At 36.5% G+C, this 24,862-nt stretch overlaps 1 protein-coding gene across 1 annotated transcript; it reads left to right on the forward strand.

Moving 5' to 3' along the window:
* The first annotated feature begins 969 nt into the window (after positions 1–969).
* slc30a2 (solute carrier family 30 member 2) lies at positions 970–24,269 on the forward strand. The gene is made up of 8 exons (XM_088908299.1): positions 970–1,049; positions 14,262–14,470; positions 17,292–17,438; positions 19,192–19,345; positions 21,057–21,282; positions 21,551–21,656; positions 23,258–23,392; positions 24,124–24,269. Exons 1-8 carry the CDS (start codon positions 970–972, stop codon positions 24,267–24,269), a joined length of 1,203 nt encoding a protein of 400 aa, XP_088764425.1.
* The last annotated feature ends 593 nt before the right edge of the window (positions 24,270–24,862 follow it).

The raw sequence follows: 24,862 nt of genomic DNA on the forward strand, positions 1-24,862 counted from the left end.
GATTAAATGTTTTTGAGTTTTAGAAACTATTTAATTTCAACTCAATCGGCCTAGCGTTTGTAGAGCTGTTGCAAAAAAAAGTTTTTTAATGTTGTCAGTTGAACTCGCACAAGGCTCAGGCGATTTGTAAGTATTCCAATGAGCTGCCTTTGTCATTTTTTAGCATTTCTCTGTATTGGAACCCTAAACACAGTTGAACTAATATCTTCTCATGTTATTTTTAACAAACTAATAACTTTAAATCCTGCACTTACTGTATCTTTCCACTTTCTCCAGCTGACCTAAAAGAAGACTAATACTGTACATTTTAGAATAATCCCATGTTATTAAGCTGCTAAAACTTTAAGTGCACCACAAAAATGATACGAAACAAGACTATGAAGCGAATGCAGTTAACTTAAATGTGCATTTCATATTATGTTCATACAGTTAGTCCGAATTTGTGAGCTGCACTCTGCTTGGTTTGGTTTCAGAATTAAACACAGAAGACACGCCTTTTCGTAAGTGAAGGGGGAGGAAATAGATTCGGCCACTCCCAAATTCTTTAGAAAATTACTGTGGACAGTTGTGTATAAAGGCACCCTAGCACATTAAAAATGGACCTTAACATGGACAGGTGTTTCTGTTGTTACAGTATGTCGGCGCATACCTCAACGCATTGAATTGTTGCAGCCTTTAAGCGTACTTTAATACAGTACTCCCTAATTGTAAACTGTCATAGAGCGTATTGGACTGGATCCAAAGTTAATCAGTTACCGAAAGAGCAGCACAGAGCAAGCTGAGCAACTGAGCCACGTTTCATTTGATCTGGTTGCGAGACGCAGTGTAACCTGGATTGCAGTTGTTCATTGGGATGGCTTTGACAACAGTTTATGGTCTGATTTAAATTAACTTCCTTTGTATTCTTTCATTGGAAATTCTTGATCATACAGTATCCTACTAATATTTTTTCAAAGGTAGCCTACTACAATGGATACCGCTGTGGATTCTGAAAAGTCTCATCTCATCAATGAGAAGAACACTAAAATGTATACGCTGAAACTAAAAAGGTATTTTTTCTTCATTTACTTAATCTTTCCAATCATCCTTCAATAATGATATTCTAAGCTTTCATATGTTGTCAGTGTTAGCAATAATCTTTATAACTTTTTTCAATTCTAAAACTGCCAGCAATTGACTTGCAAACTGATTAATATTAGTTGTTATAATGTTTGCTGCATTATAGAGCTTTGCTCTTACGTTTATGCCTGTCGATACCACATGAAGCCCGCATGCAGATATTGATATTTTAGCAGTTGGCTATAAACTAATTAGAATTTTGAGCGACACATTAAAGTTAAACCTCCACTGATAAAAACGCACCAGTTGTCTTTACTAAATTACGATTTATACGGTGTTTTTCTATTGTGAGTTCCAAAAAATGCTTTTATTGATAAAAGTCGTCTTCCACTTGCAAAGAAACCTAATACCTAAATAAAATGAGAAAATAAATAATCTTAATGGGGAGAAAAAAAGAGATAAAAGGTAAAGATACTGACTGTGTTTAGTCACGCAGGAATTAAATGAGAAAGAGCTGCCAGGTTAGTACGAATGTTATTTTGTTATGATCAAGACTTCCTATTAATATACTCATTTATTAATAGATTATTAATCTACAGTATAGATAGATTCCCTCCCCCTACCGAATAACTATAGTGATGGCACAAAAAAATAGGTTTTAGGTGTTCATCATTTTAAAATTGTTTTTCAACGTAGAATTAGATTAAAATATACTGTATTTTACCAGATTAAAAAAGCAATAAAAACCGAGTCCTTTATTTTAAATATAATGGTGTACGGTTTTAACGAAATAACGTCTCAAAACTTTATTAAAGAATTTCTCATTCAAATTGGCTGTTATTTTATTTCAGATATCAACGATTTTCTATAAAAGTAGGTAATTGTAATACTGCTGTTGGCTGATGCTGTTATTTCTAAAGATATGCGCATGATAACTATTATTTCCATGGCCATGTTTATTGCTTTTATTGGAAAAAAAACATAACTGACTCTCTCATCTAAATCCCCCTTTTCCTCTGTATAGCAGAGTATCGTATTCTGGCTGTGTTCCCATCAGACAGTGTGTAAAATGTTTTATGTGAATGAACAAATTCATTTCCATGCCTCAGTTCCTTCAGGACTGTGTCTGATGAATGGCCTCAGGGAGATTCGTCGAACGCTAATGTGTTGAAATAAACCCATGATCTCTTATTACAGAGATCTGATTAGGGAAAAGGATCCTTAATTTCTTTTTTGTTCTTTTGATACATTTACATTTACGGACTACAATAGTGAAAAACCTGAATTGATCGGTTAAAGGTCCCTAACTCGTACAATTTTGAAATCGATTCTGAAATCGATGACTTTATAATTTCACACTTCTATGGTAAACGGTGGGAGTGTATGTTAGAGTATAGCGTTTAAATAAATCTGACCCTTTTCTGTTTTAAGTAACTGACAGCCTGCTGAGGAATTAAAGCCGCAATCATTGACCGTCAACGCATTTCCAATTTCCAATCAAATAAAGCGGTCTTATGATCTCAATAAACAAACTCTTTTCTTAATACTGTACATGAGAGAATGAATAAATATTCATAAATATTTTTTATAAATCACAATTTTCATTTGCATCAACATAAGTAAAGAAATAATAGGATACAGTATTTGATCTACGTTAATACACATTGTAACTACCTGATCATTCGCTAACAATTCCAGCTTAAAAGAGGAGAGACTCAACAAGTACCTTGGTCTTCTCCTCCATCGTATGTCACAAATATATACAGGACGCCCAAATGCCATATAGTAAACTGAATTACAACGTATCAAACATTGTTCTCAGTTCCTTTTTTTGTTTTGGTGCAAATATCAGTTGATAGTCATTAATACGAGTATTTCGTGAAAAACCCTTCATTTGGTTTAGAAAGGCATTCAATTACGTAATTGTAACTTATTATGTTAGTATTTTATGGGTTTATGAAAAAGTATATTTTGCGCCGAAATGTTCCCTTACATTAAACGTGCAAATTATACAAGAGCTACTGTAGCAAACGTGCAACATAACAGTATAGCCGAGGCTATACGTCCTTTGTAAATAAAAATTGAGCTCTGAATGATTTCTCAAAGCGAAAGAGGAAAGGATTCAAACAAATCGGGGATATTTTTACGGTCAGTGCAAACGCATTTTTACCAGTTATAGAAATATCCCATTAGTAGCTCCCACGAAAAATGAGATGTATCCCGTAAAAAACACCCCAATTAATTAGACCTTCAATGGCATGAGAAGTTCGTATTATTAATGCACACAGAGTTTATATACAAAAATGTGCATTGTAATCTTAATGTAATTTGTTGGCGGCAAATATACAGTATAGGGGCATGAAGTACTGTAAATAGACACAAAAGCATACATTCTTGCGCTATTAAGGCTACTTGAAGTTATTCTACAATGTTCATTAATATAGACAGACTTTTGTGGTATACTCTACCCAGCTGTTGTAGAATATTGGGATCACCAATATGAAGTGGCAGAGTGGCATTCAAAATTTTTCTTCTTTTAGAATGGAACGGTATCATAACCAAGCCATAATAAGTTTGCTGCAGGGCTGTCACATACAATTCTGTAAAGTAATCACTAACGCGGACAGACGTTGAATGATTCAGTATACATTTCGACTCTTCATTCTGATATCACGGTGACACTAAGGCATGCTAAGATATCACTGACACGTTTTTTGTTTTATTTGGCCCTTTTAGATAAAATTACTATTTTTTCCAAGTTTCCCTTTATTATAATGCAGACTATATAACCCTATTTTACAATTCTGATTTGGAAAATAGGAATGTACCTAATTTATTAAAGCTGAGATTGCACTAGACTTCTAGTTTCACGCATTCTTACTAGAATACACATACAGAAGAGAAAAACAAGGTGATCTGTGTACCAACATGGGTAATGATTTTTTTTGTTAAATTATACTGTATATGGATGAATAATTTCATATTTAAACACTAAAGTTTTACAACATAGACTTGTGATATGAAATTAATGACTTTAGTTTTTTAATCTCCGTTTGAAGAAAACCGCATTTAATGTTAGAAAAGTTTTATTTCTTCATCATCATTTGCATTATTTTTTTATTTGTATTGTTATTAATGAATTAAGATTAAGTGTTTAAATGGTCATATTACTGTTGACTCTGTCATCTGCACTTTAAATTCTCCATTCCACAGGATGTAAAGTGAAATAAATATTTGAGCTATCCGTTAAAGTTAAAGAAAGGCCTGTGCAAGTCAATCGGTTTAAGAGAAATTGAATTTCAGCACTTGGACAGCGGCACAGCTGTAATGCGGATGAATGTACTGTTCCTGGCGTGAAACAGGTGATTCTGCGTGGGAAGTCGGACGAACTAAATGTGATCAACGTCCTGATAACGAACGCCGTACGAGATTAATTTTAAAAAATGTACTTTGCATAATACTTCACGAACATATACTGTAAGCGGTGAGCGTTCTGGCGCACTATGGCTGCCGTCGCATCATCCAGGTGGATGCTGCACATTGGTGGTGGTAGAGAGGAGTCCCCATTACCTGTAAAGCGGTTTGAGTGGAATGTTCAGAAAAGCGCTATATCAGTGTAAGCAATTGTTAATTATTATTATTATAACATGTAATGTAATTCTCTGGAATGGTGTTTTAGTTGCATGCTGCAAACTACAAGAACTGCGGTAGCTACTGATTGTGCATCTTTTACCCATTTTATGAACATATATAATCTAATGTGTACGTTACATTTCGTGTACAGGTACATTAAATTTCACTGCATGTGCTGTTATCACATGTAAGGCAGATCATTACCACTAGCTTAAAAATAAAATACTGTGTATATTTAATTTAAAAATTTATATTTTTATCTTAAAATATGATTATGTAGCATTTCAAACATACCTTGTTATATTAAGGTGAGATGTACAGTAGATGTTTAAGGCATTAGCTTACCCTTCAATTACATAACAGGTTAAAGATGGCTACCACACCCAGGTACAGCCTTACTCTGCAAATCCAGCCAACAGTTCAATTACTTACTATTCATACAGTGATATATCTCATCGCTTAAAGAAGTTTTACACATAAAATGGCCTATTTTACATATAAGATATTATTCTTGATAAAAATGCAAATTTCACTTTCAGCTCATTTAATGTTCACATAATTAAAATTTTAATATTTACACAAAAATTGTGTCCTTAGTATTTCCTTGTTCATTTCACTACCTCAAACCCATACAATGCAAGGGCATTAGAACCATTTAATGTTACATTAGTGTTTGGGTAGAACTCATTTATTGTTTGTGACAGCATCTACTCAATTAGGCACAGAATGAAGTAGCTTGGCTGTCACTAGAGAGAAGAAATTATGGCAGACCTTCTTGATTTAGGCATTTTTTTTAGTTTCATAGAATCATTTTATTACAGGCTTTTTTGAGATTATATTTGACTCTTACTTATGTTAGGTTCTTGAACTGCACTGTACATTCTGATTCATGTTATGTCATTGTTTTGATCAAGAATCTAACTGATGAGGGCATTTTGTTAGAAGTTATCGCTTCTGTCTTGTTTCTATAACCCATCCATAGACCAGAGACCATTCTGTTGAGTTGTGCTAAAGATGTATTGCAATATATAGTTTCAGCCATAGCACTCGGATATTACTTCAGTTTCAGTGGCCTCTTTACCGTTAGGGTGCTGCAGTAAGCTGAAGTCTAATGTGGCAGGAACAGGGTGCAGGATAAGACTACACACAGGACACACATACATTGGGGGGAGGAATTTAGAGATGGCATTTAACTTGCATATCTTTGGATTGTGATAGGGTACCCTAGGTATCCCACAAATGGGGTGAGAACATGCAAACTCCACACAGACAGCCAGACATCAACTTGGACTTACCTGCAATAATATTATACCACCTGTATTCAGACATGACATGTTTATTTTAGTATATTAGCTACTTTAAAGATATTGCTGGAAATATGCAATTATCTCATAAAATATTTACATTTGTCTGCAATCATATCAAATCCCAGAACATTTTAATTGTGCTCAAGAGAGTAGAACATTTCATTTTTTAATTGTTTGTTTTTAAAACATCATCACTGCTCTATAATGAACACAAAAAATAAAAATAATGTCACAATAATTAACATAGTGTGAGACAGAAATGTGGAACAGAGGTTAAAGATACAAAAACTGTTCTAAATTGTTGTAGTAGCATTGTCTTGTCTCACCATATTTAATATGGATACCTTTGCATTCAGTCATCTAAACTCTTTAAAGGCATGTTCATAGACAATGTCAGATAAAATCCCAATAAAATTGCAGGGAATCTATTCTATGTTCATTATGCCGGCGCCTTACTAATAATGTCTTTTTTAAAACTGTAACTTAACTGCACTAATGATACTGGTTGCTCACATTAGGCTTAATTGACAAAGATATATTATTAAAAATGCACACATAATTTGGTTAATTCAAATACATTAGGAAATCTGTCCAGGAAAAAGACTTTAATTAGGAGAAGGAGAAAAAGATCTGGCTAATATAATTTATTATAACTGTGTTGTAATTTGTGAGACAACTGGAATTAAGTTCCACTGAAAGTGATAGGCCCAAATTGGATCATAATAGTTTCAGCCTTTAGAGGGAACAGGCATTTACAGGTGCTTGATGGTGCTTTATGATTTGTACTGAGGCTGCAGTTTTTTATACAACTTATAAACAGCAACATTTCCCTGTGCTAATCTTTTCAACTTGTCATTCCCATGGTTAATCAAAAAATAATGAACAAATTAAGGAGTAATACTAATTCCAAATTGTTCATTCCCACTGAGACCATTTAATTATCTGTGCATTGGACATGGAAACTGGACAAGCTAGCTGTCTGTCCCAGTGCCTGCACTTTTGTATCTACTGGAGCAATTTTAATTAGTGAGAATAGATACAGTAATGCTACAAAGACTTTGGAGACTTCTTTCTCCTCATCGAGGCCTGTGAGAAACCAATTCAAAGTGCAATTGGAATTTAAATCAAAGCAAGACATTTCTAAGCCTTACAAGACACTAGGCAAGACCCCTTCACAAGATTAGTAAGACAATTTAGAATGTTGTGCTTAGCTTTGGTCGTTATAAAGCTAAATATTTAGAAAGAACTCGAAGAATGATTCCTGGTATCAGGCGATTACCATACAAGGACATTTTAAAGGAGTTAAAGCTCTTCAGTCTGGAACAGAGGAAATTGAGAGGAACAGTTTTCCCAGCTAGGTGGCTGTGGGCCAAATTCTAAGGTTCTTTTAAGAAGTGGCTAGACAAAATATTTGTCTACCATTGGTCTATCAGACAAGCAAGATGGAACAATGACCTCCTCTCTTTAGCAACCCTTTTATACAATGTCTTATACGATATCCATCCATCCATTTTCTAACTGCTTTATTCAATACAGGGTCATAGGGGGGCCGGGCCCTATCCCAGCAAGTAATGGGTACAAGGCAGAATACTCCCTGGACAGGACCCCAGTCCATCACAGGGCAGACACAGACAAAGACACACACACACTCACACCAGGTCCAGTTTTCCCAGAAGCCAGATAACCTATCAGCAGGTCTTCGGACTGTGAGAGGAAACCAGAGCACCTGGTGAAACCCTCATAAACACAGGGAGAACATACAAACTTCAAACATATATCACCCAAGGAATTGAACCCAGGGCTGCAGTGCTGCAAGATAGTGATGCAAGCAATGCTAACTACTGCATCATCATGCCGCCTCTTATATAACATACAAAAGTAAAATATTCATGTAGGAAAATTCACTTGCTCTTACTTTCAGGGTCTGCCATATTTTATTGTAACAGGTGAAGAATTCCAAATAGTTGTAATAACTGGGACCCAAAGAGACAAGTAGGACTGAAGGTAAACCTTGATTTTTGTTAAAAGCAATTTCTCCTTTTCACTATTTTATTCATTTTTTTGAACGATAACATATTAGGAAAACTAACTTAGAAAGTGATTTTTTGAGAAAATGTTCTTCTGTGCTTATAGATAAATTAAGTAGAAAACTTGGATATTGAAAGACTAAAGTTATAAGAACTTTACAATGTCAGAAATAAGAACTTTACAAAAGTCATGTGTTTGTATTTAGTTACAGGTACAACCAACAATAAGGTCATGGTACACTTTTCCCCATAGTCTCTAAATCTTTTTAGGTGTGGTTCAGCTACTCCCACCTGTAATGTCATAAACACTAGTGGGGTAGTAGTGGGTGCCCTTTTACCCAGTAACATACTAAATGCAGCAAAGACGGCTCAAGAACGCATATGCTTTGCTGTGTGCCCACAGATAATGGTTATGCACGGTAACTAGAACACATTTAATTTGTACACAATAACAGAAAGTTTCATGTCCCCTCTTTCCCTAATCATTTCTTAAATGTGGCAAACATTCTCACCTAGGCAATGGTGTCTGTTGCTGCCCCTGTGTCTGCAACATGACATGGAATTTGTACATCTCCATGAACTGGCAATAAATTACAGTCAGAGTCTTGATGTTTGCAAGATTAAATCTAATCGCACTGTGCAGATGTGTGGGCACTGGGCAGGGCTTGGATTTCACCAGGTCTTAGAATAAATAATACAACTGCTGTTCTACAAAAAAATAGGGATTTAACATTTTAGAAAATTTTGGAATGTACAGAACTGATGGGACTAGACATGGTTCTATTAAACCTATAAAAGTGAGACTTGATAAATATATTTTAGCATAAATGTTTAGAATGCTCAAATTAAAAAATAAAGCAATTTTATTTAGTTCAAATTGATTAATATATTTTTCATTTAAGTTATCCGGTTAAAAATAATTTATTATTCACTCACAGAAAAATAATAGCTATGGTTTAAAACTCCTGTAAATTGAACATATTTAGAAAATACCAGTGTTACATATACTAAGAATCACACTCTTTTTTGTAACTAGCTGAAAAACAACAAAGTTTTCTTCCGGGAACCCTACCTACCATGTCAGGTAGGAGGAGAACAGTGGTGTACCACACAGCTCTTTGATCCTGGTTTGTTTTCAGACTGTTGTCTTCTTTGTGGAGTTTGCATGTTCTCCCTGCGTCTAGCTGGGCTTTTGCCAGTCTTGAACTGGTTTCTACAAATTAAACACAAGTACCCTAACATCCCATTCAGGGTGCAGTCCCACCTTATTCCCAGTATTTCTGGGATAGGCTCCAGGTTATCATGACTCATACCCGTAATTAAAGATGATTGATTCTAGTTCTGTCACATTCCATCAATATGTGAGGCAATTGCAGTTTAGAATTCAACCAGTTTTATAGAAAAATAAAAGCTGAAAGGTAATAAAATCCAAAGTAAGAGCCTCTTGTCATAGGCCATACCAATAATTTAGTAGTACTTGCACTCATGGAATTATTACTGAAATATGCCATAACTAGCTTTACTAAAAGCAATCAACTTTAAAAGGTTAGGATTTATAAGTGTGGTTATGGCTACACTTATAAAGAATTAACTTGAAAAATGAACAGGCCTACTTATTAAATTCTTTTTGACATGTTATTCTGCTGTTGAGATAGTTATTGTTCAAATACCACCATTAAGGTGATCAAATCATTTATTTCAATATCTAATTCTAATCAATATGTGTTTTTTGGAATGTGTACTAATGTGACATCAAACATGTTAGTTTTCAGACTGGTATATGTAATGTTTTCCAAAAATTAGCTTTGGGAATTTTCAGCATGTTGAGAGATCTGCATTCTTTCAGTATAGGAATTACATTATGAAACTTTTCCACAAAATATCAGACCTCATTTCAATGTACTGTAAATGTGTTGACTGTAATTTTCTTGCCATGCATTTGTCTTGGTAAATGCTCTTAGAAAGGGCAGGATGCCTCACAGATAATTCAAGTGCAGTTTCCTTCAGGCAGCTGTATAACATGCATTTCAATAATTAACAAAATGCAAAATCCGCAATCATGCAGTTAAATTACAACACCATCTCAACAAACTTAAATTAAACCACTTTGTTTAGACACCATGATCCTTACCAATGGGGCCTGCTCAGTGATCCAATGGAGAAAAATGGAGCAAATGCACACCTTGGAGAATTAATCCAATGGTTGTAAATTAGAAAAATATAAATATAGTGTGTGGTCGACACAGAAAATCAAAAGGGAGATTTTCTAGTTAGAAAAATGCAGCTGAGCTTGCAATTGTATCTGTCAATCCTTTGTTGAAAAATCTCCTTTATTAAGTGACTCCATGATGTAAATTGACCTCTGACACCATAGTGTCCCCTATATGAAGGCCAATAGTAGACAATATAAGCCTGATAGAATATTGCCATCCCTTGATAGTTTAAGCACTGAATGCTTCCCATTCATACTTTTATAGGAAGTCGAAGGAGCAACTGCACAGACTGCAGGTGGTTCTGTCTTTAATGAGGTCCCAGTGCTTCTCCGAAGATAGGCCCCCCTATTTTTGAAGGTCATGTACTGTGGGCACTAGACTTAGTCTTGTACTATGAGCACAGTTTAGTTTTCCTCCCAGATTCCAGCTCGAATAAACAAGTACTGAAAAGGCTGTAAACGTTTCTGAATGCATATACTGTAGTGTTCTATAATTCTAACAGTTTTTGTGTACATATTTGTGACCGAAATACGAAATCTCTATATTTGTAGGTAGTGCTTTCACACTGGCTTTTGTGAATACCCATTAGTATACTTGGTATAGGGCTCATGACAGCCTCTGACATATAAAACTTAATATGCTACAGATTTTATTAAGTCTGTTTCCTAGTTATAGTTTACTAGTACTTTTCTAAGAGGTGGTGTGGTGGTCCTCTAGGTACTCCGGTTTCCTCCAATAGTCCAAAAACATACTGGTTGGTTAATTGGCTTCTGGTAAAATTGGCCCTGGTGTGAGTGTGTACACGTCTGTATTTGTGTCTGTGTGTGTCCCCTGATGGACTGGTGTCCAGTCCAGGGTGTATCCCATCTTGCACCTGTTGCCTGATAGACTACAACTTCCTTGCGAACCTGAGTTGGATGAAGTGGTTAGAAAATGAATGGATGTTTTCTAGTTATTGTGGACTATGATAAATGGAAAGAGACAGTAAATCAGGAACTGCTGTACTTTGCAAAACATTATGTTTCAAGAATATGAAACATTCAGCTTTTTACATTAACAAAATTTATTGCTGTTTATTTAAATACAACATTTTTTGTACAGTACATCGATATCTCAAATCCCTTCCAAAGGGTAACTCGTAAATTAAATGAATCACCAATTTAGCAACAGTTAACTAGAAGATAAGGAAAAAAATACTGTAACACTAAAATTCAGCCAATTTTGCTCAAAATCTCCAAGATTTATGTTAAATACATACAGTAGCTCAAGAAAATGTCATACCCAATTTATTCTTACTTTAAATAACATTTAAGCTATAAACTGGAATGATGCATAAATTATATAACGTTGATTTAGTTGAATTAACATACCTTTAATACCTTTGTATCTTTAACTGGTATTTACCGTATATGATTCACAGTAGACTTCATTATCAGAGGCATGAAGTTTTGGGGCACACAGAAATAAGCAGGATTAATAAGTTATTAAGCCCAAATCATTTTCCTATACAAGCTTCCATTAGACATTTTGTAGGAATAAGTGCTAATTCACAGGTGGCTGGCTTCCACTGCTGTATCAGCCTATCCATATAAGTCTGAGGAGTCAGCAAAATGTATCCCATAAAGCAAACTATATTACGAGGACTCACTCAACAACAGACCATTGCAAGTGTATTGACACATTTATCAGATGTGAAATTTGATAGTTACTGGAAATTAAAGGGATTCTGTTAATAGCTCTGACATTAAAATGTCAATAAAAGGTAGTGGCAAAATATTGCAGTGCCATTTTTGAACCATGTTTGCGGGTTTTCACCCTTCTGCCTTCTGATTCTGTGGACTTAACTGTGAGCTTCAGGGTGAAAGCTGCTGAGTAAGGTCTTCCTTGACAGCAATTAGAATTATCCACAATGGCAAGGGTCAGTGCTTAGCAAGATAACCAGCGACTGGAAACTGCAATGATAAAGTGCTGTTGAAATTAAGTATTTTTCAGGGTAGCAAACCGTAATGGCTATCTGTCTTACAACAGCCATTCTTTAAAAGGTCTGCCACAGTAATGAGGAAAAAGCAGGCTTTATCTATTAAATTGGCATCAAAATCCTAAACATTTTGCTTCTTTCCTTCAGCATTGTCTCTGCGAGGATGTATACCTAATTTCTTGTTTCATCATTTGATTCCCATTTTAAAATTCTACCATTAAGTTTTGGAATGCTTGTTTGACCTTTAGTGGTGGTATAGTGGTTAGCTATGCTACCGTGCTACATTGGGGCCCTGGGGTCTATATGAAGTTTTTGTTTCCCCGTGTTTGCATGAGTTTCCTCTTGATCTGGTTTCCTCCCACATTCCCACAGTGGTTGGTTAATTGGCTTCTGGGAAATTTGGCCCTAATGTGAGTGTGTGTGAATGCATCCCGTTCAGAGTGTATCCCGGCTTGTACCTGTTGCTTGCCAGCATGGGCTCTGGCTTCCACATACTGTAACTCTGAATTGAATGTGCACATATTACTTTTAATGTCCAAAATACATATCAATTGTAATTCCTCCAATAACAAACTTTTAAAGATAAAGCACTTGGCAATTTTTAGTTCCATTTACCCATTTGTAAATGGGTCAATTCCATTTGTCTAATTGCAGGCATCTGCAACTGTGATCCTGGAAAGCAGCAGTTATCTTTTCTTTTTTGTTCTAGTTGAGCTCCTAAGGATATCATTATTAGTCCAATTAGTGCACATTATCATGCTTTGTACCTGTCTCCTCAATGACATGGACCACCTGTGGATACTTGTCTTTGTAGAGTTCGTCACGTTGGCCTTTTTTACCTTTGGATTTGCAGTAAACAGCATCACATCTCAAGGGGCCATACCTAAGATGAACCATGGTCTTTGTTCTTGTTTGAGGAATATAAAAGTCCAAAAAACAGATGGGGTCACATCTTGAGTATGACACGCCTGACTGGAAAGCCCCACATGCTGCAGTCAAGCTTAATTGAGCATGTCCTGAAACCTTTAGGCTAACATCCCTCCTGCTGATTTACAATCACTGTCTGAAATGTGCTGTGGCCAGAAAAGCCAATTACACATACAAACATTTGCTCTCATTCTTACAGAAGCAGTTCTGAACCAACAATGTGATAATACAAGCGATATGGCCCTGTCCTAAATAAACACAATAACAAATTCACGTCAAGAGTACTTAAGCCTATCGGCTACAGGGTTACCCATTTCCAGCCTGATCTCTTTAGTGCTGAAACGTTATACAAGGCTGGGCTTTGCCAGTACAAAATAGGTGACCTCTAAATTAAAAAGAGAATGTGGCTAGAAGTGGTGTGGTGGACCAGTAGGTGGCACTTTTCATTCTGGACTAGAATTGCCAAGAGAAATGCACCAGTGTAGTGACTGGGGAACTGTGCTATAGGAGGCCATCCTTTGTATGAGACAGTAAGCTGAGCTCTACACTGTTTGGTCATCAAAGATCTTATAATGGGCAGCACAGTATCCCAGTGGTTAGCATTGCTGCTTCCCGAAGCAAGAGTGTATGGTTCAATTCCTGGGGTGCTATTTGCGTAAAGTTTGTATGATTCCCCATTTTCACAGGGGTTTCTTTCAGGTGCTCTATTTTCCTCCCACAGTCCAAAAACATACTGGTAGCTTAATTGGCTTCTGGGTAAAGTACTTTGAAAGTACTTGAAGTACTTTGAAATGTCTTGACATGAAAGATGCTATGAAATTATTATTTAATAAGAGATATTACATTTATTGTAACTGTGTTTCTAATTACAAAGTGGTCTGCTTTCTGAAAAGGGATTGTGAAGCTCTTGGGTTTCTTCTTGTTACATTTTTATTTAGCATTCATAAACAATTGTGCATCCTAAGGGCCTCTATTGTTGACTCTTATGTGGTCTCACTTATCTATTGGTGTTCTGGTTTCTTCTACTTTTCTATACATTGCGTAGTGCATTCCTTTTAATTTCATAATAACAAAATGCTAATAAAAAAATAACTCAAGTGCACTTTCTGTTTTCCAGCCCATTTCCTGGATCCAAGGAGGGGTATCCAAACTTCCCATTTGAAAATGGAGATACAGCTACAGCAATTGAGCTGAAGAGGCCTGTCAGTGTTCATTGCCATGGCAACAGAGCTGTGTGTGGGGAGAGCCATGAAAAACAGCTTGCCAGAAAGAAACTCTATATTGCATCTTTAGTCTGTTTAATCTTTATGATTGGAGAAGTAATAGGTAAGAGGGAATGTTTGCACATGAAAACAGAATTTTTGAACAAGTCACAGAAAGCAGCTTTAATAATTCAAGAAAAACCTAAGCCTGGAAAGAGCTGGAAATTCTACCCTCTACAGAGAACAATTGTGGATAAGGGGGGAAAAAAAGACCAAACTTCAGATAACCAGAAAACTCTTTGCCGAAGTTCACTGGAGGGCCAATGTGGTTTGGTAATATCATGCCAATCCATAATTTCATACATATTCGAGATCATAGCAAGTCTTTGGATTCACTGCAAATTAATTTAGTTTTTATATCTTAACAAACCTTTTATTTATATCACACTGCAAGTTATTTAAAGAAGTGATCACACATACTGTAGGTATAAAAAAGAAACAGAAATGTAGAACGGAGAGACCTAATTGTCCTTTTCATTGACATTTTCCATTCACGGAGACCAAAAATAAAAAGGAAGGGAAGGCAACAATGAAGTCAAATGATATTAAGGTCAACTGTAGCTCACCAGCTATAACCAATGTCCAGGCAAATCAACTAATTGCTGAAAACTCGGTTCAGAGAAGAGAAAGGGCAGCATATGAACAATGTAATTAAGCAATATATACACAAACTAATAAGGCAGGGAATTATGGTAAGTAAAGAAGAAAATTAGGAAAATTAATGCATTAGACAGACCATCATTAATCTCAGATTCCACAGTCCATTTTGACTACTCCAACAAGTTCAAATTCTCGTCCTTTCAAATGACTTGCTTGCCTGTTTCCAACAACTTAAAAACCCCATCATGAATTGCCTGCTATTGGGCAAACCAACTAACTTGCTTTAATATTAACAACAGAAGCCATAAATCGAAGTAGACTATACCACATCTTACTCGTCTTCTGTATTTTTTCCATCACATTTTGAGATACAGTATCTTGGTTACATGTTGATTCTAATCACCTTTGATTCCCAGCTGGTAGCTTCCCCATGGAAATGATAATTTCTCTGTGCTTGAAATGACATCTTTAGATAGATACCAAAATTAGAAGACCAGACTGCAATGCATTAAAATTCTGCTACATTCAGCACTAAATCTTGGAAGGAAACCAACTTTTAATCTCAGTTCAAACCCATCCAGTTGTGAAGTTGAAAAACATCTACAGTATATTTTCTTTTTGCGTCAAGTTGAAAACATTTCATAACATTTTAAAAAGTAATTCAATAAATAAAAAAAAAACTGTGGCAGGTGATGCTTGACTGGTAGTGTGACATCAGGGGAGCAACACACAAAACCCTCTACCCGGAGCTTTGCACCCTTTATATCATAACCAGATAATAATAAAACTGGGGGAAATCAGGGAATCGCAAAGCTGGGCTAAGGACTTGACCAACCCTCATGTAAATAAACCATCCTCCCATAACTTAGTCAACTGCCTTTTCAGACTGGATTCCCTTTAAACTTTATGAGTGAGCGACCCACCTAATTGAACATTGAACCACACTTCTTCCCTCTTAGCCACATGGGAGAGCAAACTAAGCTTCTTCCTTCTTAACCATATGGGAGAATGAACTGTCCTTTTCCATTCTTAACCACCTGGGAGAGGCAACCCTGCTTCCCTCCTCTTAACCGTATGGGAGAGGGCCCTGCACTTCTCCCCTCTTAACCCTATGCGAGAATGAAGTGCACTTTTCCCCTCTTAAACATGTTGGATAGTGAAACGTGCTTCTTCCCCTTTAAACCATATGAGAGAGTGGACCGTGGTTCTCCCCTATTAACCATATGAGAGAGACAACTGTGTTTCTCCTCTCTTAACCCTTAGGGGGAGAACGTTAGTCAGTAGAGTAGCTGCTAACACGACCTTGTCTAACCAATAAGCCAGAGACTAGTTTCGCTGTGAGTAGTATGACTGATGAGGGTGGTACAGTGACACATTGTTTAGCATTACTGGGGCCCTGGGTTCAATTCCCATGCTGCTGTCTGCACAGAGTTTATATATTTTTCCCATGTAAATTTCCTCTGTGTGCTCCAGTTTCCTCCCACGGTCCAAAGATATACTGATAGGTTAATTGGCTCCTGGGAAAACTGGCCCTGGTATGAGGGTGTGTCTGTTTGTATCTATGTATGCCATGCAATGGACTGTTGTCCCATCCAGGGTGTATCCTGCCTTGTGCCAGAATAGACTTTGGCTCCCAGCAACCTGTATCGAATAAGGTGGTTCAAAAATGGATAGATAGTATGAAAATGATTAGATGTCTTCTTCTGTGTGCTTTATTCATTTAGTTATTTATTCAAGTTCAGTTGAAATCAGTCAAAGCAGATTTTAACTCTTGCAACCTCTTGTGAAATCCTGCAAGAGTTAAAATCTGCTTTGACTGATTTCAACTGAACTTGAATAAATAACTGAATGAATAAAGCACACAGAAGAAGACATCTAATCATTTTCATACTATCCATCCATTTTTGAACCACCGTATTCGATACAGGTTGCTAGGAGCCAAAGTCTATTCTGGCACAAGGCAGGATACACCCTGGATGGGACAACAGTCCACTTATTTTCTTTGTAAGCTGCACACCCATGGCTCAAACCGATATAGACTATCAGAGAGATAACTGATCTGTCACACAGACGGCCGGTGTAAAACCAACCAATTTAAAGTATGGATTCCATATCCTTACATTTTACATCTCTTTCTGTTCCTGAGTATTTTGTCTTAGTCTAAACATCAATTAATGGCAAAATTGTGCTTCAGGACGTACTTTGGTATCTAGTGTTAACAAAATGTCCATATGTTTTCCATTTGTGGACCCCAGAGTAATGTCTTTCCTTTCCTGTTTCCACAGGTGGCTACTTTGCCCATAGCTTGGCAATAATGACTGATGCTGCGCACTTGCTCACAGATTTTGGGAGCATGATGGTCAGTTTATTCTCCTTGTGGATTTCATCCAGGCCTCCCACCAAAATCATGAGCTTTGGTTGGCACAGATCAGGTAGGACCAGGATCCCACTATGCCTGACTGCCATCATTCATAAAATGGCCTAACATTTCTCTCCATCTTCAAACTATTTTTGCAGTGGGGACTGGAGGAGTGCAAGTAGACAAAGCAACATCAGAAAAAGTAAATGAAAGTGCTGTATTTATTGTTATTTGATGACATTTTTATTATAAAATAGAAATATATTATTGTTTATTATTCATTACTTGTGGAAGCACTCTCATATTTTACTGGACAAATATAAAATATTTTTTTAAATAAAATAATTGCTTAAATAATAAATCAGTTGGGGAAAGGGGAATCGGTAATCCTTTGGAGAGGATTTCGTGGATTGGAAAACTCCAAGGCAGCATGGAGAAAACCCCAGGATTGTTTGTTGTATCGTGTTTTCCCCCCAAAATAGAACATAATTATCACAAAAGTAGTTATCAGCACCATAATGTTACATTCTACCAGTGCAAACCAATGGAACCCCTCATTACATAGTGTGTTGGAACTTTGCAATAAGCAGGATGTGAGACAAGGGTGTGAAATATTTGAAGCTCCATACAATCTCATTCTTCCTGCAGGACAATCAGTTGAGTTGTGATATGTAGAATTCTTTATGTCTTTATGTAAGCGACCTCTTGCATATGTATTGCATGTCTCGCACTCACTTAAAAATTTCTAAAAAATCTAAGGATTTTGAGTTACATGATTGAACCCATGGACTTGATTTGAGGTGGCTGTTTATTATGGCCCAGCGACAGGTTTTTAATTTGTTTCCAGAAAATAATCTATTAATTAAAACAATTCAGGTGTAATAAAAAGCAGCAAACAATGTCCTGTTTGGGACCTTCTCCCCCTGGAGCTCTGTGAATAAATGTTTCCAGTATAAATCTGAAAAGGATCCCAAGTAACTCCTAGATCCATTTAAAGGGGAACTGCAATGCTGTTTTTTATATTTCAGGGTTAGAAAGAATCAGAATTGATAAGTGCATTTCAAACCACTATAAAAGTAAAATGTACACAGTAACATGTAAAACCTCCAATTCACATTACAAAATAGAAGAAAATTCAAGGTATGTGCAGCTCCATATTCTCCATAACAGGCTTCAGAATTAACCACTTTTAATGCAGCAGAAATATTGTTTTCAACTTTGAGACAAATACTACTTGTTACCTCTGCATGCAGATCACATTGGAACATTTCTGCGGTGAAATATCTGCTGCACAACCTATATTTACTCACTTGTACATTGTATTACCTTAGTCATTACAGTAACTAGTGAGCAGGAAGATTCACATCATGATTTGTGGAAACTCTCGCTCTCACCTGATGCAAAACCAGGGTTTGAGATAACATAGCGCCTTACAGTACTTTTACAAATTTCACAATTTTGTGCTTAATTTGAAACTTTACATTTTTTTTCTATACCGTCAATTAATTTATTTTGTTACTGAGATATAATAACTGGTCTGAGAAATTAGGACCGCAGTTCCCCTTTTAATCTATTCAACATGAAAGTCATACAGTACATTTACTGATATACTGTACACATTGCATTTACTGGATATATTGGTACAAATTAGAGGTCATTTAAATCCATGTTCTAGAGGAATGGAAAGGAAACACAATTTATAAACAAAGCATTGTGAATCCTTTTATAAATCATTTTGCTCACAGTACTCACCTTTGAGCAAAATCCAGTTGTATATCAACTTGTGAACTCCTGTGGCTCATTTCTCCTATTTGTTTTTGTTGCAGAGATTCTGGGGGCCTTTATTTCAGTGCTGTCCATCTGGATCGTGACTGGAGTGCTAGTGTACTTGGCTGTTGAGAGAATTGTCAACAATAACTATGAGATTGATGGCCACGTGATGCTCATTACTTCAGGCTGTGCAGTTGGGGTCAATGTAATGTAAGCTTGAAATACTGTGCCATTTTTCCCTATTTAACGTCAGCTGCTAAACAGCTTAGAATTAATGTACAATTGGAGTGTCCTTCAAGTTTCATATTCTCTTATTAGAAATAAAGTATGTGCTCAGCTCAGATGAGTACAAGTTAATAAGTTACAATTATTGGTCATCTTTGTCCAAAACACTTCCAGAATTAAGTAACATACTTTGTGATTTTCATATTCTGTGTCTTTTCTTGCTGCTGAATGAAGCCATGCAAGGGCATCTTTGCAGCTTCAATGACTGCATTTGTGAAAGATGTATGTGACCTGCATGTGTAGACTTAGGAACGTACTGTATGCACATCACATAGATTACTTACAGTTTTAAGACCTCATCTCATTGATGACCACTAAAGAGGTGCAAGGAAACCAGAAGCAGTAACAAACCTGGTGCAGGTATTGTAGCATCAGAATGTGTTATCATTCCACAGCTCATTGACTAATCAATTCCCATCAATAAACAAAGCGTGTTACAGACTGCCTAACCTTTAAGTGACTGTCCACTGCAATCTGAAGTAACAATCAAGTCATTGATTTTTGCTTGCCTGTGCTGCAGTTTTTTGGATAACTGGAACACATCAGAGACTAGTAACTGCTAACACATTAAAATCACCAGCCTCAGTGATACTGTTGTCCTTCAGCTAGTGCAACAGGGTGGTATTTTCACTGATGAAGGAAGTTGCCAGTTCCTCCTGTTTAGTTTGAAACTTCACTCAGAGCATATCATTTTGTAGTAGCGTGGCATTAAACTTCAGTTTGGTGTATGGGAGGATTTATTGAAACAAATCTGCAGAAACTGGTATGATCTGATAACAACATGGGTAGTATCTTTGCTTTGTGTAGTTTGGAAGTGAAAATACAGTCCCTGTCCTGGATTTTTCCAGTCCACAAAATCCTTTCCAAAAGAAATCTTGCATGAATATTTATACGTTGTGTATTAATATCAATGTTAATATATTTTTGTTCTCTGTAGAACAGGGATGCTGCCACAAAATAATGATTAGTAGAAAATGTACAAAATAAACATTTATTAACAAGGGTAATGTAATGGTGTATTAAGCATCTTTAATGGTGCTCTGCTAATTGTAAAATCCCCACTTGGACATCACTACTTGGGAAATCCCAAGTGTCAGCTCATCATGACATGACACATGTTTGAATACACTATGGTCTGATCACAAAGTATTGGCAGTATTTGCTAACACACCCTACAGCAATTACTATTTGCCTACAGCTGCTGAAAAAAGCTAGTGCACATGTAATAAATGAGTTACGAGTTCATTTTGCTGCAATAGTTTTGATTTGTAAATGAGAAATAATTTTGTTTGGCTCTAAAAATGACACACGGCAGTTTCACAAATGAGCTGGGTGTTTCTTTTGGAATTGGCCAAATGAGAGAGTTAATGCTGTCATTCTCTGCTTTTCCACCTCTCCTTCACTTTGCTATATTATTATGTAAATTCTTCTTTCCTCTTTTCTTTTCTCTTGTTAAGCTGTGGTTGAATTCAAATGTGTTTATTTTTTATAGGTCTAAAAATGATGAAGCTCAGAAAAAACTAGAAACAAATATCCACCATGTTGGTGTGAAATAAAAAGAAAGGATATATTGAATTGTGATATTGCTTGTTTCTTGACACAAGTTGTTTCTGTCCTGTTTCTTTTGATCTTTCAGAATGGCCTTAATCCTGCATCAGTCCAGTACTTTGCACAGTCACAGCCATGGCTCTGGGTACCACAAAATAGATGAGGGAGGTGAAAGTCCCATCAGCCACGGGCACTCACACAGCCTCCTAGGGGCCCATGGCAACACCAGTGTGAGAGCTGCCTTCATTCATGTCATCGGAGACCTCCTGCAGAGTGTTGGAGTACTGGTGGCAGCCATTATAATTTATTTCAGGGTTAGTGTTGACTCTTCAAAAAGATTTATCACAGCTAACAACAACAGCATGCCCTAAAGCCACACTTGTATTAAGAGAAACATAAAATATAGTTTAGGTACAAAAATTGCTTTATATAATTATTTATGTACTACATATGTTAAGAATGTGTGTTTCAGGAAACAGGAGAGCACAGTAAAAACTATATGCAATATTTCATTTCTTCATTTCATCCTTCTTGATGAGCCTATTTCAAATTACAACCACTGACGTTTCTTATCACCCACAGCCTGAATACAAGATAGCAGATCCAATTTGCACCTTCCTATTCTCCGTATTTGTCCTGGGAACCACCACAACAATCCTGAGGGATGTATTTAGAATACTTATGGAAGGTAAAGAAATGCATGGAGTGTTATTTATAATACAGTATGGGGTTTTGTGAGCATCCTGATTAGCTGTGAATTTTCACATTCAATTGTCAGCAGATGAATGAAGTTCTGTATTTCAAAATTTAATTTTACATTGTATGTCTTGCATAAATATTTGTGTTTTAAAATACATTCATGTGCTGCTTTCCTCCTTTTTCATTAAATTCCAGTCTTCTGAAAAATGCAGTATTTTATTTGCCCTAACACCAGTTTATTAATAGTCAACAATAGCATGGCTACTAACTTATCCATCCATCTGTTTTCTAACCACTTTATCCAATAGAGGGTTGAGGGGGAGCCAGAATTTATCCTAGCAAGCAACAGGCATGAGGCAGGATACACCCTGGAGGGGATGCCAGTCTGTCACAGGACACACACAGATACAGTGCCTGATGACTGGTGTCACATCCTGGGTGTATCCTGCCTTGTTCCTGTTGCTTGCCAGGTTAGGCTCTGGCTCTCCTGCACCCCTGCATTGGATAAAGCAGTAATAAAATGGATGGAAAACATACTGTATGTATATATATATTAAATGTAATTAAACTGAATTCTATTTTTAAGATTTTGTAGACTTTTATTCGAGAATACCTGTACTCTGATAGAAAATTCCTTTCTGTCGCCAGCAACTGTTGCTAGACACAGCTGAATTTCATCAGGATTGCTAGTAGCATTACTAGTCCCTAGTACTTTAGCTAGTCTATGACACACATTTAACCCAGGATTTCTTGATTACCTGGAGATATAATGGATGTGGATGTTTGCCCGTTGTGCCTTCCAGCATGTAGGGGCAGCAATATCCTGTTGCTGATTCCATAACATTAGTTTTTTACAGGACAGGGTTGTTAGCCTTGTGCCCAACCTCCAACATGGAGGACCTGGCACCTGACATGGGACACAAACCCGCTGTCCTGAGATTATGAGTCTCATGCTCTACCAACAGAGCTAGTAGTGACCTATTCTTTAATTGTTCTTAATGGAAATGGAACAGTACTTTCATGAAGATTCTGGTTTCTAATCAATTTTTTTTAAACAAAGTTGAAAAGCATTGTCTAGGTTTTTCTTTAAAAAATGATGGCTCCTGATTGGTTAATCAGAAAGTACTTTCGGCTTTGATTAGGACATAGAACATTTTGTAGTTTTGTGACCTCAAGAAACAGTAGACATTTGAACAACACCAGGCCGCCTAGAACCTCCTGCTGTTGCAGCTAACAGAGTGACGCATTTATGAAAGGACATTGCTGTTGATGATGATGTGTTACCAGCATTATCTAGTAATAATACAAAGATTTGTGCAGAAAAATACACTATTATCTTGTAATAATGAAATATTTACTGTGAAATAATTCAATGTTATCTAATTAAAATGCAATCATATATTTTTCTCTGTGGCACATATTGGCATTCTTAAAACTCATCATGTTGCCTATTAGTTCAACATTGAGTGATAAACAGAATAGATAATAAATTAATTGTCAAGTAAGGACTTAGAGGAGCATCTGACCCTATCTGACTTTGAATTCTTGCAGTTTGTGCTGCCAGGTAATAGTAAACTTGTTTTCCTGCAGGGGCCCCAAAGGGAATTGAATTCAACTCTGTTAAGGACGTTCTGCTGTCTCTGAAGGCCGTGAAGGCGATGCACAGCCTTCACCTGTGGGCACTGACCCTGGGCCAGACCCTTCTCTCTGTTCATATTGCCATTGGTGAGTCCCTCTCACAGTCCCTCTCCACAGTTCACTCTGATACTGGACCAAGACAACAGACCTGTCGTATTTGATTTTGGGACAAAAAAAAAAACTACAGAATTGTGCTCTGTGAAAACATTAGTTCCCTATTTTCTGAAAGCAAATACATGTGCAAACCAAGCACTAGTAGACATCTTTGGTATAGAACAGCTTTTCTTGTTTCCCTTAAAATTTTGGCAAACACATGGAGGTTTAGCTAGAGTGAAAAATATTGGAATAGGTTTTGGCATTGTACCATAATTTTGAAAGGTAGAGAGCTGTGTGCCTTTGGTGTGTTTCAATCTGATGACAGTTATATTAACTACGGTATACAAATGCAATGGTTTTATTATCTAATAGTAGTGCCACCTTATTTTATACCTTATTTTTTATTGCAAAATCAGGCCATTTGAGGTTCTTAGTAAGTTTAATAATCTTATGGAAAACCGTTTGAAGAATATGACATTAAAGGAGTATTAGGGAGTTTGTATTTCTTTCTGTTTTTGCAGAAATGGCCTTGTGAATTTGAAATCTGTGCATCACCATGCTTGCCATAACCAAAATCAATAAAATCTTAAACAGTAATCTGGCTCTGGGAGAGTGGACAAGTAATTTATTTTATTGGAACACTTGACCGATCTGTTTCACTATCAGGGAATCATTCCTCGCTGTTCAGACATGTATTAAGTTCTGTATTTGCTATTTTTCAGAGGAGAATTGTGATCCCCAGAGTGTCCTCAAAGAAGCCACAGAGCTCCTCCAGACCAAGTTTGGATTTTACAGCACAACAATTCAAGTGGAGCACTACTCAGAAGACATGGCATACTGCATACAGTGCCAGGATCCTGTGGACTGAGGTTAACATGGTGACAGGAGCCCCAGGAGTAGGTAGGCCATCTTTTCAAAAGAAAATGGCCTCCATTCATAGGGGCAGATACATGCTGCCAGTCTATAAACCACATAAGCATTTTCAAAATGTCCCTTATTTTAACCAGAGATAGAAAACATGCAAAAAGCACAATGATGATAATTGTTTTTTTTTATTTTGCTGCACTTTATCTGAAAATTTCACACACAAGATAAGACAGATACATTTCACTCTAGTTTATCAAAGCTTGACAAAAATGTCTGAACAAGCATTATGAAGTGCTTTGATTAGACTTCCCAATCACCTGGATTAGACAAATGAAAAACTCCATCCCTAATGCTTAGAGAAATGTGTAGCTCCTTTGCATTGCATTGCATTAAAAGCGTTCCTGGCAGACTACCCGCTATCCAACTGCTTAAATGCTTTGTACACATTATAATTTTAAGATACAGATGAAGATGTTTTGTCTTTCCCAACATGAATTGATTCTGATATGGCAGTTCTAAATATTTTTTAATTCACAAATGAGCAGAAATGGAAAAAGGGCAAAATCATCCCCTTCAATAAACAAGCAGCTGTAA

This window comes from Atractosteus spatula, chromosome 2, assembly GCF_055471065.1.
Source record: "Atractosteus spatula isolate fAtrSpa1 chromosome 2, fAtrSpa1.hap1, whole genome shotgun sequence".
Classification (NCBI taxonomy): domain Eukaryota; kingdom Metazoa; phylum Chordata; class Actinopteri; order Semionotiformes; family Lepisosteidae; genus Atractosteus; species Atractosteus spatula.

What these genes read in the sequence shown, in the direction of transcription:
- slc30a2 (XM_088908299.1), top strand. Translation starts at nt 970, where the DNA reads ATGGATACCGCTGTGGATTCTGAAAAGTCTCATCTCATCAATGAGAAG. An exon ending in GCAGTTGGGGTCAATGTAAT is followed by an intron (nt 19,346 to 21,056) that starts GTAAGCTTGAAA and finishes TTGATCTTTCAG; the next exon opens with AATGGCCTTAATCCTGCATC. An exon ending in CTCTGTTCATATTGCCATTG is followed by an intron (nt 23,393 to 24,123) that starts GTGAGTCCCTCT and finishes GCTATTTTTCAG; the next exon opens with AGGAGAATTGTGATCCCCAG.